This window comes from Globicephala melas, chromosome 12 (genome assembly GCF_963455315.2).
Source record: "Globicephala melas chromosome 12, mGloMel1.2, whole genome shotgun sequence".
In the NCBI taxonomy this organism is placed as follows: domain Eukaryota; kingdom Metazoa; phylum Chordata; class Mammalia; order Artiodactyla; family Delphinidae; genus Globicephala; species Globicephala melas.
Genome location: NC_083325.1, coordinates 71,292,418 through 71,309,805, shown reverse-complemented (window position 1 = coordinate 71,309,805; position 17,388 = coordinate 71,292,418). Strand labels below are relative to the sequence as shown.

The window sequence follows — 17,388 nt, the reverse complement described above, 5'->3', positions numbered from 1 at the left end:
GCAGAAACTGTACGAATGGTCTCTTCAAAAGACCCATCTGGACAGTGCCCGGCTGCCAGAATGAATGTGTTCCAGCCATGTTCATTCTTTTTGTAATTCTCAAGGCTCACATTTAGGGAGGAAGTTTCCCAATGGCCTGATTAAGAATCCCACAAGACTTTATTAAATGGAGAAGTAACTCCTCAAAGGAAATCACATATTCTGTGGAAGGGGAAAAGATGATTGTAGTTAAAACAAACAAAAACTAAATGATACTGTATGTACCTGTAAGTCAAAAATGTCTGTCTTTGGCCCATATCTCTTTTCACAGCTTCCCTTTCATCATATCCTGCTGCCTTTTGAACACCTCTACCAGAAAGTTCCTCAGTCATTTCAAATATAACATTTCTAAAACTAAATTTATAATCGATCCCTTTATCTCCTGTTTGAAAAAAGAAGAAAAGTCAAAAAATTAAGAACTAGATTTTTTTTTCCCCATCGAATTCCCTTTGTTAGGGAAAGGCACTCATCTACCAGAACCCTAAAGTCATTAGTGAAGGATCACCCAAGCGCTTGTTCCCACAGCTGTTAGAGATCACCACATCTGTTTCTTCTGCCTCTTCTGTCACTTGCACTGCCATTGCCTTGATCCGGGCTCGCGCTTGAACTGGAGCATCACAGTGGCATCGCAGTTTGTCTGCTTGCTTCCAGTCCACATGCCACACCCACTGCCAGAAGGGTCTTTGTTAAAGCAGATCATGTCAGTCTCCTGCTTAAAAACATTGCCTTCAAGATGATCCCCATGGCCATTTTTTCTTTCTTTCTTTTTTTTTTTTTTTGGCTTTTCCTTGAAGCTTTTTCAAAAAAACTTTTTATTGTTAAATATAACACAAATATGACAAGTAAGTACAAGGTGATTTCTTCTTTCTTTTTTTAAACCTCTGAGCTGTTTCCTCTGTTTTGAATGTTCTTTCCACCCCTTGCCCACCCGAGTTACTGCTGTGTCCTTCAAGCCTCAGCTGAGGTGTCATGTGGCCTCCTCCCAGGAAACCTTCCCGACAACAGTCAACCCTTTGCCCGTTTGGGTGCTTCACTCTGTGCCTAACCTTTATGAATTCCTCCATTGTACTATAATGTGACTACACGTACTTGTTTTTTTCCCGTCAGAGGCTATAAAATTGTTGAGAATATGTGCTTTATTCCCAGAACTTTGTCCAGTGACTGACACTTAGGTGTTACTTAGTGAAGCTTGTGTAGTCATTTAAAGCGAGGCCCTGTGAGAAGCCCTGGCCAGTGTGAACCCTGCATTGAGACCCAAAGTGGTCCTCTTCAAAGACTGATATCCTGGGCAGAGAGAAAAACCCCTCCAACTGATGATGCTGTACAGAATGGAGTGGCATTTGTTATCATCTCCTGTGTATAGCTCAATGTCAGCCCAGCTGTCAGGACTTGGAGAAACAGGAAGATTCCTTCCTAGGAGCACACTTGGAAGTTAATTATATGCACAACATATGAGGGAAACTTGTAGGATAAGAACAAGTATTAGCAGGTTATATTAATCAGACAAACTTTTAGAAATTAAAGATGTTTAAAGATATTCATAGGAATAGTCTCAAAGGATTCCTTGAAATGTTACCAATCTCTTGGGGGTGGGATTTTGGCAGATCTTATACTATCTACTTAATTTTCATACATAAAAAAGTTTAAGTTATATTTCATTTATAATTAAAAAAATACGCATTTCTAGCACAGGACAGGCTGTCTTTATCTCAGGAGAAGGTCAGCAGGACCTCTCTGCAACTGTGGGGCAGCCTCTGTTAACCTGTTTTCCAAGCCAACCTTTTCTGGAGAAGCTCAAAAGAAATATGATGCCCCAGACTTCTCAGAGGAAACGATGAGTCCATGTAACCGAGACCAAACAGAGACCTGGTGAAAGTTCTGTACTCCCTGTAAGGCTGACCAGCTGCATATTCCAGAGGCCGGCTACTAGAATAACTTCCCAGCTTGGCACTGAGGTCAGGTGCAGTCAATGGGAGAACTTGGAGAAGTCCCAGAAAGTCTGGAAACAGGAGACTGCAGGGACTCCAGGCCTACTGCAAAGGAAGTTTAAATCCTTTGGATTTCACAAATGCCTTAAAAATAATTGCACCGAGTAGTCCAGGTGAATCCCTGGGCCTTGCTGGTGCTCGAGGTCTGCACCACCAGCCCTGTGCCCACTGCTGGACAGTCTTCAGATTGGGCAGAGATGATCCCAGGAGTGGGTCTCAACCTCTCCCAGCCCCTCGGCAGACAGTGGATAACTTCCAGACATAGTCAGAGACAGACATGGAGAGTGAAAAAAGCAAGGGAGGGCTTTCCTGGTGGCACAGTGGTTAAGAATCCACCTGCCAATGCAGGGGACACGGGTTCGAGCCCTGGTCTGGGAAGATCCCACATGCCGTGGAGCAACTAAGCCTGTGCACCACAACTACTGAGCCTGCACTCTAGAGCCCGCGAGTCACAACTACTGAAATCCACATGCCTAGAGCCCGTGCTCCGCAACAAGAGAAGCCACTGCAATGAGACGTCCGTGCACTACAACGAAGAGTAGCCCCCCGCTCACTGCAACTAGAGAAAGCCTGCGCGCAGCAATGAAGACCCAAGGCAGCCAAAAATAAATAAAATAAAGTAAATAAATTTATATTAAACAAAGCAAGGGAAACTGTGGCTTTGAAGATAGACAGTGTCACTAGGGAGGCAGAGAGCAAGGAGCTAAAAAGGACACACTGAAAACTAGATGGAAAATAGAAGAAGGTAGTGCTTTAGAAGCTGGATGGTGTGGCCCTTGGAAGTGGTTCACCATGAAATGGCCAAGTTTTTTTACTTGCCTGTGTTTTGATATCAATCCTGTTTCTTGCTCTGAACTATGATACTTTGTTATACCCAAACTGTTCTTTATTAAACTCTTTTAAGAGACCAAAAAGAAAAAAGAAAGTTGAATTGTATTTACACTGATTCAATTAATAGCTAAGAACATTTTAAAGAATTTTTAGATCTTCTTTTTAAAAAATATGTCTGTATTTCAGTTATCCCTATTTTAATATAAACTGCCAGACAAATATATATACATATAGATACATAGATCACCTGTTATGAAATTTATAGCTAATCTGACTTTAAGAAAACAATTAGATATGAGGGTGCTTTCCTGTGCTCATCTAAATCCAAAATAGTTTAGCAAAGGGTTTATCTAGTGTTGAGGTTTTTAGATTATTAATCACATCCCTCTCCTCTTTGCATTATGAACTAAATGAAAAATAGTCAACAGCAGTCAGGTGGAATAAAAATAGTTTTATTTCTTTTTGTTCTTGTTAAAGAAAGTGTTAGCAGTATTTTTAATGAGAACAATGCTGTACTTCATATTTTTTAAAATCTTGGTTGAATGCTTTGGGACGTAGTGATTTGAAGATGTAGTTTCAAGTTCAGTTTATTTTAATATTTGGCTTAAATTATCAGCTGTAAAAAACACCTCACAAAAATGAGGTAGATACAAATGGAAAAATATATCATTGGATGAGTTTACTAAGTCACGATACTCATTTTGAAATCCTATCTACCAATTATGCAAAGGTTTTTCTTCAAATTTCAAATTTTTTTTTTTTCTTGGCCACGCTGTGCAGCTTGCAGGATCTTAGTTCCCTGACCAGGGATTGAACCCCTGCCCCGCAGTGAAAGCGCCAAGTCCTAACCACTGGACCTCCAGGGAATTCCTTAAATTCCATCTTTTTTGATCTCAAATAGTGATTCTCCAAATTAATCAAAAGGAGTTGCATTTTCCTTTTTTAAAACACGGGTTTTTAAAGCCCATTGAAACTCTTATTGGAAGAATTTTGCACAGGGAAAAGATTTTGTTTCTAAATGTTTTACACTGAGAAGATAATTTTTATAAGTGTACATCATTTTCAGCAACAAAATTATAACTGTGGTAACATTTCAAAACATCCATTTTCACGTGCTGTCTCTGTAGCATAAGTGTCTTTTTGAAAGCAGTTTATTTTTTATTCATTGTTAAAATTTCATCTTTACCCTGAAGGAACAAAATTAGGTGTGTTTATTATTTGGAAAATACCTGCTTAGTAGGATATTATCATTAGCACCCAGCATCATAGAAAAGGTCAGCAAACTTGGGACACTTAACCTTTTTCAAAAACAAAAATGAGTAGCCCATCAACATTGCTGGATGGCTTAAGTCTTTTGCCACCAGTAACCAGCAAACCCCTGTATGATACAAAGGGTGGTTACATCTTGTTACAAAATTCTATAAATGTTCTACTTTTTAAAGGTCTTGATTTTATTGCTTTTATACATTCTATAGCAAGTAAACTGTAATATGTTGTGATAAACAGAAAGATTATAAATAAGGTACTGCTGTCAACCTCTGCATTCTGGATCTTCTCTCAGATTCCGTGGTTTGTGATATGTGACTAGACTGAGTGAGGCACCAGGGTGTTGATGTGTTAATTAAGCTTAATTTCTTCCTTGTGTTTTAGATTATGCTATAAATAGAGATTCCGACTTCTCTTCCCTGCACCCCTGTGGATCTTATGTCCCCTTGGGGCATGTACATCTTCTTTTGGAGGTCTCTGGCTCCATCGCAGTGCATAGAAGGCCTTCTGTGATTTGGCTCCTGTCCACCTCTCCAGACTCACTGCCTGCCTGTGCCTTGTGCTCCAGCAGCTCCAAATGGCTTTTTTGTTCCATTATGTGCCATGTTCTCTCCTCTGCCTAGAATGTTCTTGCCTCATTCCTCCTCCCCTCTTCCACTATGCCTTTTATAACTCAGATCAGGGTCTGTAAGTAGCCTTTCTTTGCCCCCCACCTCGACCCCAAATAAGTATCCTTCTTTGTGCTCACAGAGTAGTCTGTGTATGGCTCTGATACTGCATTTCTCACTGGTATTTTATTATGCTTATGTCTCTCTCCCCACTGCAAGTTCCTTGAGGGTAGACACCAGGTCTTAACCTACAGTTTAGAGGTGTTTATGACTGACTGAATGGGTCAGTCATTTACTTCACATTTGCTGCCATAAAATTTCTTTCCAAGGAAGACATTTGACATATTCATTGATGCCTACTTGAAACATGAGTGTACAGTCTGTTTAAAAATCCTGTTCCCTCCACAGAGAACATGCAATGTTAAATCTTCTATTCAGTCCCCCGTTTTTTAAGTTGGCGTATATTTCCAATCTCTTTTTCAGTAGAGAAATGTGTATGTGTATTTTTCTTCTCTCTTTTAACCCCATAACCTCTTAATCGTTTTTTTGGCTTTGCAGGCTTTGGATGGATTTTTCTTTGTTGTGAACTGTGAAGGGAGAATTGTATTTGTGTCAGAAAATGTGACCAGCTACTTGGGTTACAATCAGGAGGAATTAATGAATACCAGTGTCTACAGCATACTGCATGTGGGTGATCACGCGGAATTTGTGAAGAATCTGCTACCAAAATCGTTAGGTAAAAGGAATGTGTTTTTTCAAAGAATGTGAACTCTCTATAGCTTCCCTTCACATAATATATATAATTATTATTATTGTATTTATAATATATAGTATTATACTAATATATATAATATACTAAAAATATTTTAAAATTTAATTTCAGCCTGAGATTAAATATGAAGGAGGAGTGTCATCAAATAGCTGATAGAGAGCATTCCTTTTATCCTCTTCCTCTAGATTATGCCGCAATTATGTGACAGTGTTAGGAGGCAGAGCAGTTAGTTGCCTTGCCACAAAAAGCTTCTGCTTGGAATTCCCTTTGTTTTCAATTTTAATTATGTACAAGGAAGAGACAAATCTATATAGTGTATCCTACCACCTTGCTCAAAGAAAAGAAAAAGAAGGAGGGAGGAAGGGAAGGAGAGAGGAAAGAGGGTAAGGAGGGAGGAAGGAATACCCTTCATATTACATACGTATTAAAATTAACATTTTTGGATGTGAGTGGTTTCAACTCAGTAGTTCTAAGTATGGTTGGATGGGTTGTTCACTGCTATAGGAGCGTAGCTGAGAGTATGGATGGGGCCTGATTTCCAGCTTGTGTTCTATGAACTAAGCCACGTGCCTAGTCTTTAGCCTGTATGTGCTCCAAAAGTTGGCGGAGAGTCTTGGCTAGAAATCCTATGTAACTAAACGAAACATGCAAATAAAATGTTATCCATAGCTCTTAATTTTCTATGTTGTTCACTCAATGAAGTGGAAGCCTGTGTCTTCTTTGAAAAGAGTAGTATGTGTTTATAGTAACTGGAAGCCTGAAACAATTGTTCCTCTTAAAATCGCTAGTTTGATACTTGAGTTACCAAGGGGTCTTAATGTGTTATAGAATTTTAGAGTGTAAGTGACTTTAGAGATAATACAAGTGGATTCCTTTATTTTAAAGACAAGGCAAAGATTAAGCCATTAACCCAAAACTCACAGCTAGTTCAAAGATGAACCAAGACTCCTTACTCCAGTATAGGTTTGTTTCCATGATTTCCTCTAACAGTTATAGAGTGATGAGATAGTAAAAAGGAAGGAGGTTCAACGGCGAGGCTATGGTAAGAAATCTGTTGGGAATGGGGAGAGAATAGCTGAAAAACCCCTCTGACTGCCACCATGGTTTGAATATAACATTGTAACTGGGAAATGGTGACGTGCCACACAGTGATTCTCACTTGAAATGTATAGTTATCTTCTCTATAACTGAATTCACTTTTCTTATACTGAATCAGGTAACATTTCTGTTTTAACAGTCATTTTTATGTAATGATTACCCACCATATTCAAGGCATTGTAGCATGCAGACTGTGCAAATAAAATAAAGAGCAAGAAAAAATGATTTAAGAAACCAAGACTGGTCTCTGTATATTCTAAATATTTTTTTTGAGTCACATTTGAAAAACTTTGACTCCTCCAACCAAAAGGGTGCACACACACACAAGCCATCCTTAAGCATCCATGCCTACCAGGTTAAAACCCTTGCCTAACAACAGACCTGTGATTTTCAGTCATTTTTTTCATTGCCAGGGTATAACAGGAAACAAGTGGAAAAGCTCATTAATTAACTGCTGTAAAATTCTGAGCAAAAGAGCAATAAGCTATTAACTTTTTAAAGCTATTAATTTTTAATTTTGTCTTTATCTGTTTATAAAAGCTGTTAGTGAATTAAGGTATTTGTAAGACCTTATCTTTGAGGGAGGAAATCCTATACAATTTCTTGCAAATTTTACATTTTTCTAATTGGTAAACATTTAGCTTTGCTAAGGAAGATTAAGTATCCTATTCCCTCAGGATAATGTTGGATCTGAGGAAGTCTGTCTTTTAATCTGAGTAGCTAATTAAGCAGATGAGTAAAGGTATGTCTTTTGTATCTTCACAGTTTGTACTTTTTCACCTTTTTCACAGGCATATAATCAATTTTTTTTTCACAGTGAATGGAGTTCCTTGGCCACAAGAGGCAACACGACGAAATAGCCATACCTTTAACTGCAGGATGCTAATTCACCCTCCAGATGAGCCAGGCACCGAGAACCAGGAAGCTTGCCAGCGGTATGAAGTAATGCAGTGTTTCACTGTGTCACAGCCAAAATCAATTCAAGAGGATGGAGAAGGTAAAAACAAAGGGTGATTTTAAGGTGTTTGACTGCTTTTTCCATGGTTTTAGGAACAGAGAGGAAATTGATTATAAACTGCCTTCTTCAGATAGTATTTTTGGTTATTATATTATATAGCATAGTGGCTATTCAATTTGCTCTGTATTTCTTAATACTTAAGAAAAAAAATTGCTAACATCTAGAATTACCCATTTAAAATGCCCCCAAATCCTCAGTTTTAAGCTGACATTCCCACTAAAATGTCAAATTCAAACCAACTTGCTGCCTAGAAATAAGAGCTGTAACTCACTGCTGCCAGTTGGAAATGTACCAAATGCAGCAGGCTGTTGAACAGCTCTGATTTTTAGAAAGTTTCAAGCTTAGAGTGTATGGAACACTGGAGAATAGAGTTAGTATTTTTGAGGCCATACAAGGTAATTTATAAGGAGAAAGCTTCTGAACAGATGAAAACACAGCTGAAGCTCTAATATGAACAGGGTATGAACATGGTATTAGTTAAATTTGTTACAGTGGATGACTTTTCCATGCAAGCTTAAACTGAGCTAAGTTAAGAACACCACAAATTGGAAATTGGAGTAAGGACTAGGGAAGGTAGCAGCCGAGAAGTCAGATGCAAAAAGGCCGTGTATGTAGTGGGTCTCACCAGGGAATGGGCGCCACAATCAACTGGGCACTTCTTACAAAATACACATGCAAGCCTGTCTTATATGACTGAAATTCTTATTTAGTTGTGTGATATTGCGTGTAACCTCTTAAAAAAATTTGGAAATGGGACTTGCAAAAAAAATTACAGATCCTAAAAACATAGAAGTCCTCTGTCAAAGGCAAAATAATGCTTCTTCAGAAACAGTTAAATGTTTTTTTCATATGATAAATTATTATCTGCACAGTGGTTATAGGAATGATCTTTGTAGCCATTAATGAATATGGGAAACAGACTAAAAAACTGTATTTTATAAACCACTATGTTGCTTAAATGTAGCCAAAACTACTTCTTCAAGTTGTTATCATCCAAGTACTTGAGATGCATCAGTCTCCGCTAGTTTATGTAAGAACATTCAATGGGAAGGGATAATTTATTCTAACTAGATCTCTATCTGGAGCTGCCAGTTTTTAGTTGCGAGCAATTTTATTTCTAATATTATACTATTAGATCAGAGTGACTCCAATATTGTGTCAGATCATATAACATGTACTGTTTTTATAAAAACCATTAATGGCAGGTGGTAGATGTGAACCGCTTGCTACCCTCTTTCCTTCAATTTCCCCTTCTTGTTTTGGGCAGATTTCCAGTCATGTTTGATTTGTATTGCACGGAGATTACCTCGGCCTCCAGCTATTACGGGTGTAGAATCCTTTATGACCAAGCAAGATACTACAGGTACTAGCTGCAAAGTTCAGAATGTTCTCTCAGTATTAATGATGTGACTATGCCCTTAAAACTAACTGTGTCCCTCTGTTCTCTGCTGCTCAGCTTCTGTTCACTCGTCCTGTACAGAAAACATTTCCAATGTGGTCTTGATTCTGTGCATTTTAGATACTGTCATCATTGTTATGGGAGGGTGCTGGGGAGAACATTATTTTGTAATTATGCACATGTTTATATTCTGATTATAAATTATTTTTCATAATCTATGGAAAGAAATTTGGCAATGTAGATATTAATGTATTTATTTATAAACAGATACAAAGAAGTGGTTTTAATATTGTGCATAAATGTATCTGGCTATTTCTTTTTTCCTTTATTCTCTGTCTTTAAATTTATTCAGCACATACTGATTGAATTCCTAGAAGTGCCTGTCACTACGTGTGATTGCTCAGGGTATACCTGATTGAGCAAAAAGCAATGATATAATTACAGATTTGTACTTTTTTGATGGAAAAGGTGTGAAATGGTATAAGGGAAGCTAATAGGGAGGTCCTATTTTAAAATTAGCTGGTTAACAGAAGGCCTGTCGAGCTGATATCGTGCCCCTAGGCCCCAAAGGACGAGGCTGTGCCAGCTGTGCAAAGTGTGGGTGTTGGAAGGGTGCGTTGGGCATGGGGCATGGTGCAGAACTGGTGCTCCTGACTGAGGAGACAGAGCTGCAAAAAGCCCTAAGACAGAGGAGTATGTTAGAACTGGAAGAAGGGCAGTAGAGCCACAAAGTGAGTAATAGTGAGCATACCTGAAAATAAGCCCTTCTTTTTAAAGGCCTACTTCAGATTTGATTTTCAGCAAAAACAAGTTGTTACTGTTCTTTATAATTTATAAAGTATTTCTCATATACTGTTTAATCTTTTTTGATAATTTTTAAAATTTCTTAAATTTTAAAAAATTTTTGGCTGCACCATGTGGCATACAGGATCTTAGTTCCCTGACCAGGGATCAAACCCGTGCCCACCCCTGCAGTGGAAGTGCAGAGCCTTAACCTCTGGACCACCAGGGAATTCCCCTATATTGTTTAATCTTATCTTCACTTTGTCATGTTAGGTTTTCATACTTTTACATCAATCAGAATTGTATATGTATTACTTACCACTCTAGTCTTAAAATAAAGATAGATACTACAGATAGATTTTTTAGCAGACCAAAATTTAAAAAATCATTTCTACTGAATTTTATTCTTTGTGAAAGTTTAGTTTTAATGTACTTTTTCACTTTACCATTATTTACAAGATCCTGTTACAATATTTATTAATTTTTTAGTCCCAGAAGTCTAATATTCCTGTGTTGTGTGCTTTATTCTTGTGTTCTTAAAGATAAACTCCCAACTGCTCTTACTAAAGAGTAGGTTAGGGATAAATTAGGGCAGAAAATATTGGTTTGGCTAAAAAATTTGTTCAGGTTTTCCGTTACATCTTACAGAAAAACCCGAACGCACTTTTTGGCCAACCCAATAGAATATAACAAAGAGAATGTCTAGGAGCTTGATATCTAAGGGTAGTAATGATCAGTTTACTACCCTTACAGCATCTGTTACAGTAATGATCAATTACTACCCTTACAGCAACAATTACAGCATCTAAGGGTAGTAATGATCAATTCCCATACCTTTATTCATTCACTTTTTGAGTCTACCATGTACACGTTCCTTTCCACTTGCCACCGATGAACAACACTGGAAAAATTTAATAAACCCTTACTGAAAATCCAAAATATTATTGCATGAAGGAAAAATAGGGTCTATTAAAAAATATAGCTGGTCTTTTGTGTCAGTAAAACCAAACAAGGGTTTGAGAGATAGCAGAATAAAAGCCTGTTGAAAAAGGGTGATGGTTAGGCCACAGAATAAATGTGGGAGACAAGGGAGGCCTAAAAATTATGAGGATAATTTAGGAACAGTATATTTCAGCTTTTCCTCATATTGCATTTCTATAAATTGAATCCTAAATTAGATTGTTTTAAAGAAGACTGTATTTTTCCATAGGAACAATGTTATAACTGGTAGTTTTGTTTCTGACCAAGGACCCAGCATTAAAATCTTAGATATACTTGATTTTAGAATAAATTTATAAAAATTAAAAAATTAAGCTCTGGATCATAAAGTAATTATAAATCTAGAGGGAACCTCAGAGATTACAGAATCTAGCCTGTCCATTTTACAAATGAGGGAATGGTGACTTTTCTAAAACCAGGCAGCTAATTGCTGAGGGCAGACATCTTTAGGCCCTAATATAGAACTCTTTATATTGCATTGCCTTCCACCGACGCACTATTTAAAGGGCATCACTGTACTGCACACACTTCTTACACGGAAGATACCAGAGAAAATATAAAGAAAATAGAAAGATGCCAGAAAAATATGAAGTATTCTTTTATTTTTAACATCTTTATTAGAGTATAATTGCTTTACAATGGTGTGTTAGTTTCTGCTTTATAACAAAGTGAATCAGTTATATATATGTCCCCATATCTCTTCCCTCTTGCATCTCCCTTCCTCCCACCCTCCCTACCCGACCCCTCTAGGTGGTCACAAAACACGGAGCTGATCTCCCGCTGCTTCTCCCGCTGCTATGCGGCTGCTTCCCTGAAGTATTCTTAAAATGTAAAATTAGCATCATATCATAGAGTTGATTTAGATAAAAAATAATAAACAAGCTATAATAAGTATTAGATATTTAATTCCTTAAGTTTTAGTAGTGCTTTCAACTCTACATGGAGTGGTTCATGTCCCTTAAAAAAAAGAAGTTTTCTACCAGGAAATGTTGAACAGTGGTTTATTTGTTTGGTTGGTTGGTTAAACTTTCCTCTAGCAAGGAGAAGTATTCTAAATCAACCTATTTATGATTCTCTCCTAAGATACTCATTGCATTACTGATCATTTGTTACCATTACTGATAATTTAATCACTTTCTTCCCTCCAGTCCCACAATTACAGATGTCCTTGCTGTCATGTGGGTTAATACTGACCTTGAACACATAAACACAACCATACATTGCCTCGCTTTAGTCACTGCATATGAGGAGTATTATTGCATTTGAAGATTATATAACAGTGGATTCTCTGCTATAACGAACTCTTAGTCTCTTATATGATGAGACAAAGATTGAATGATTAAAACTCTTAGAAAATCCGAAATTATCTGTAGTTTCAATCACAGTGTTCATCAGGTTTTCCCCAAACTGTTCTAAAATAACAAAAATTCCCTCATTTAAGTTTTAATTTATTTTCTTTCTACATTTATGCCAAGACTTGGGTGACAACCTGATCAGACATACTTGGTTATATTAGATTCAAGACCCTATGTTAAAGAGGTCTAATAAATACTTTATTTCTGAACAAACCAAGAGAAATATATAAAGAAAGGATTAGTTAAAATGAAGAGGCACAAACAGTACAATAGATTTGAGTTGATTGTGTGAAAAAAGGGAAGATGAGGAAAAGACAACCAGGTGTTCACAGAAGAGGAAACTTGAGTGGTGAATAAACATGAAAAATATTCAACCTCATTAATCAGGGAAATACGAAGTTAGACCATAACCATTTTTCAGCTACTAATTGTAAAAAATAAAGAAGCCCAACAGTACCAGGTGATGGAATGGATGTTGGATTAACAGTAACTCTTACATAAGTTTCTGGAAAACAGTTCAATATTATAAATTTGAACATTCACATAACCTGTGACTCAACAGTTCTATTCCTACATATGTACTCTAGAGAAACTGTTACACACATGCACTATGGAAAATGTGAAAGATATTCATAGCAGTATTGATTGTAATGACAAAAAACTGGGAACAATCTAGATAGACAGGAGAATATAAAGACAGAGGGATGTGACAAGTGAGGAGTACACACATAATTGAATAATATTGATGATATTGGTAATGTTCAAGTTTTGAAGTTGGATGGGGCTTTGTAAGTTTTCATCTTATTAATCTAATTCTTAATTTATATATATATACACACACACACACATATATATATATATCTTACCAATATTACTTTGTGTGAATATAAGATTGCATTAAAAATAAAACATCTGAATAATCACAAACTGGATTAATTGGCTCCTGATTAAGAAATAATTTGCCTGAATTCTTCCATAGTCATTTAGGAAACTTGTTCAAATGTGATAACAATGTCAAATCACCACTAAATTTTATAAAGCGTATGTTCTGTTTGCAGAATGCCTAGCAGATCTTAATGTTCTCACTTATCTTTTTCTGATTGTCCTTTTTTTGCCTTCAGTCTTTATTCTTAAATGCAATATTGTCTATAGCCCAAGAGGAGGTAGGAAAGGAAAGCCTTCCTTACTTTCTCATATTCTCTTCACTTAATTATTGGAAATTAATTTAAACCAAAATAATATATTTCATCTCTGCCTCCCATCCCCAATAAGTGATCCAGTCATTAGTATATGTAGAGAGCAGGATCCAAAGAGCAAGCCAGAGGAGTTTGACCTACATTAGTCTCTGCAGCTTCAGGTCTTTATGATATGACTTTACTACTTGATTGGTATTGAATTTTAGGATATAATAACGCACTCCAAGGCAAAGACAATTTTGTAATATCATGTCACTGATATATTCCGTTACCATATGTTATAAAAATTAATAGTGCTTTTGTCCATTAAACATTTGAGAGGTGGCAGAATATTTTTTAGATGCAGTTGTTAGTTTTGAAACACGAATGACTTGTATCAGGAGGCTATCATAAATGTAAACTTTCATTCTTTGTATAGGTAAAATCATCTCTATTGATACTAGTTCCCTGAGAGCTGCTGGCAGAACTGGCTGGGAAGATTTAGTGAGGAAGTGCATTTATGCTTTTTTCCAACCTCAAGGCAGAGAGCCATCTTATGCCAGACAACTATTTCAAGAAGGTAAGGTTTTTCTCTCTCAGCTATTTTCATTAACCTTGCTCTTTATTAATATTGAATAATTTATATAGAATTTATGGCTTGATAAGTATTTTTTCCAAATTACAGTTTTTGCAATAATCAGTTTTAGGAAGGAAGAAGTGGGTAAGCAAAGTAATTCATGAGTGGATCCTGAATTTCGGGATGCACATTTTAAAAAACAAGATATCATGTGGTGGTCACTCACTCATTCATTCATTCATGCATTCAGCAGACACGTATCAAGTTCCTCACATACATAGAACACTATGTAAGGTGCCAGGGATTCAGTGATGACAAAGCAGGGTTTTGCCCTCCAGGAGGTCAAAATCTGTTAGGAGGATATATGACAGTTTTAAAGATCAGTGTGGCCTGGGCTATAAAAGAGGTATAACAAAAGAAGAAAAAAATTAATTCTGACTTGGAGAATCAGGGATGGCTTTAGAGAGGAAGTGATATTTTTGTCTGGCTTTTGACGATCACTCCCAGCAGAACGGGCATGTCAGAGGGCTTCTAGATAATACAGATCTATATCATGCATGTTTACTTCATGACTGTTACAGTACCTGACTCAGGTTGAAGTTTCAAGTTAAAAATATGTCATATGAAATTATTAATTAATAATTGAATAACTGCTGTGTCATAGTAAGTACTATGGGAATATGAAACAAGTATATTCCCTGCCCTTAAGGAACTTAACAGTATTATAGGAAAGATAGGGAAAATTAACTGAGAGTGAAGGCCAGAAAGTTTGTAAAGATTCAGAGATAAGGGGTTTTGATATATTTTAAAATATTGTCATGTAATTATGGTAGCCTAATACATCTTTCCCAGTGTAATTTGTTCTGTAATCTCTAAGTAAGTAGTTTGTCTGGAAAGAGACTCTTTGTATGGCTATTCCTGAAAAACAATTTTTAAAATATTTTTCATTATTCCATCACCTTTCTTAATTTTAACATTTTCCCGTTAGGTTTCTTAAGTTTACAGATGATTTTCCATTCATTCCATTTTAGGTCAGCTGCTTCCTAATGGTATGTGAAGGAAGCAGCTTGACTTTTTTTTTTTCAGGAAGCCATCTGTATGAATCTCACTGGTCTGTTTACTTCTGGGACAGCTTCCTACAGACTAATGGTTCTTCAGTTGGCCTCTTACTAGACTGTTACCATCCCCAAAGATGGTATTTCAGTGGATATGACCAAGAAGTTCCCCAGGCAATCCTGAAGTGCAGTCAGGTTTGGAAACCATTACAGAAAGCAGTTAATGCCATCAGCTGGTTGCAAACTTTGTGACTCCCTCTACCAGCAATAGCACTTGACTTTTGCATAAGTGGGAAACTCAGAGCACTGTCTTCACTCATTGCCTAAAATGCTGCAGTATATGATACTCTTCTCTTTGATTTTTGCCTTAACTTTATAAGTTGAACCTTCCAAGGCTTTCCTTAAAAGACTTTCAGTTTTATTTGCCTATAATTTATATACATTTTGGCCAAGGCAAAGCAGGTCTAGATTATTGTCTCATTGTCCAAATGCCTAGGCTGCCCATAGATGTGATTGAGCCGTGGTTTAAAGTATGTGTTTCTAAACCATTGGAACTCTCTATAAAATAGATGGATTAAAGTATAATAAGTAACTAACGTATCATTAACATATGAAGTAAAACAATTTAGAGAGAAATGTAAAGAAATATAATTCAACACCTCTTCTCCATTACTCGTCTTAATGTCCTTTTCTTGTACTTTTCTTAGAAAAAAAAAAAATTCCTCAATAGAAATAACTTTTTTCTCAGAATTAAATTGCCCAGAATTCACATGACTGATTCTAGTGTTTTGGAGATTCTGGACAACCTGGTAAACGGCGTTCATGAATCGAGCACATCTTTTTCTTATATGTTATATTCAGCAGTCAAGTTATATTCAGCATCAAGTTTGAGAACCACTGGTCTATCAAGAATGGAGAGAGATGTAAATAGTATTTGCAGTTTCCTTGCTGCCTCTGCACTTAGGGACAGTATAAAAGAATGAAACAAATTATGCCACTATATCCTCGATTTTGTGTAAAACTTTTAAAATGTAAAACCTCTACAGTAATTGATATTTAGGCAAGAAAATTTGTCCTCCGTCTTTTTTCCTGCCTTTAACTTACCTTTTGAAGGCAGCAGCTGGTATAAAATCCTCATATGCATTAAAAATTTAAGTTCTTACTTTTTAAGAAATATTACCTAAATATGTGGCTTGCTCAGTGTTTAATTGCAAGTTTTCATTCTTCGACTTTGAAAACGAGATTAAACGTTAGTATTTGTGTGAAAAAAAAAAGATTTAAGTTCTTAGCTTAGTTTTTCAGCTGCTTTTGACAGACAGCTCACGGACTGCTTTTAAAGGGTGTTGACCATTTTATTTTCCAGAATCAAATTTGAAAACATTTCAGCCAAAGAATATTGTGGGAGCATTCAGGATGAACTAGATTAAAGCAGTTGTTCTCCATTGAGACTGGGGGGAAAATGGGTATCAGGACCACCTGAGGAATTTTTTAAACTGGGAGGAAGTTCATAAAGGTATATAGTTTAGAAAAGCTTCCTAAGTTCTGTTCAATTCAGAGTCATTCTTTTAGAGAATAGTCTAGGTTAAATGCTTCCCTAAGGTCCCTGATAAGATTCATTTGGGGCAGTTGTTAAACCAGATTTCTGGACTCCACCCACACTACTGAACCAGAGTCTATAGTCTAAGATGTTTTATTACAGAAAAGTTTGGAAAACATAAACATAGGTTCCACAAGATATTAATAGCTATAACTAGGAAATGATGTTTCATGCTGAATTAAATATGGGAAATATTTCAGTCTCCACTTTCGGGGATTCATAAGACATATTTAAGGTATTTAAGTTTCTGGGAAGTTCTACAATAAAGGTTCATGTTTGACTTTGTTACCTAGACTTATTTTTCCTCAGAATACTTTTTCCTGTAGCACGTCTATTAGCACTTAAGGAGAGTACTAGTCGTGGGAAATGTTGGGCTAGATAGCCTAGAAAAGTTTTATGAAAGTTTTATTTACCTATTATCAATAATGTAATGTCATTTGGATCGTTTCTTCTCTTTGAAAGATGTCCATGATACATTGTTACATTAAAAAGTAGGCTAAAAAAAAAAAAAAAAAAAAAAGTAGGCTAAGAGGGGCTTCCCTGGTGGCGCAGTGGTTGGGGGTCTGCCTGCCAATGCAGGGGACGCGGGTTCCTGCCCCGGTCCGGGAGGATCCCGCATGCCGCGGAGCGGCTGGGCCCGTGGGCCATGGCCGCTGGGCCTGCGCGTCCAGAGCCTGTGCTCCGCGGCGGGGTGGGGGGGTGGGGCCATGGCAGTGAGAGGCCCGCGTACCGCAAAAAAAAAAAAAAGTAGGCTAAGAAAGCATGGCATATATAGTAAGATCTCATTCTTGTATATCTATTTATCCAATATTAGAAGGCTAACAAAAT

At 36.9% G+C, this 17,388-nt stretch overlaps 1 protein-coding gene across 7 annotated transcripts in view; it reads left to right on the top strand.

Annotated features, from left to right (window-relative positions):
* Positions 1 to 17,388, top strand: part of NCOA1 (nuclear receptor coactivator 1) — a 261,841-nt gene that overhangs the window by 172,677 nt on the left and 71,776 nt on the right. For all 7 annotated transcript variants that reach the window (XM_060309246.1, XM_030858266.2, XM_060309244.1 and 4 more), the window contains 4 exons: positions 5,291 to 5,468; positions 7,420 to 7,599; positions 8,888 to 8,983; positions 13,771 to 13,911. In XM_060309246.1, the coding sequence (XP_060165229.1) occupies positions 5,291 to 5,468; positions 7,420 to 7,599; positions 8,888 to 8,983; positions 13,771 to 13,911 (595 nt within the window). The remainder of the gene's footprint in view (positions 1 to 5,290; positions 5,469 to 7,419; positions 7,600 to 8,887; positions 8,984 to 13,770; positions 13,912 to 17,388) is intronic.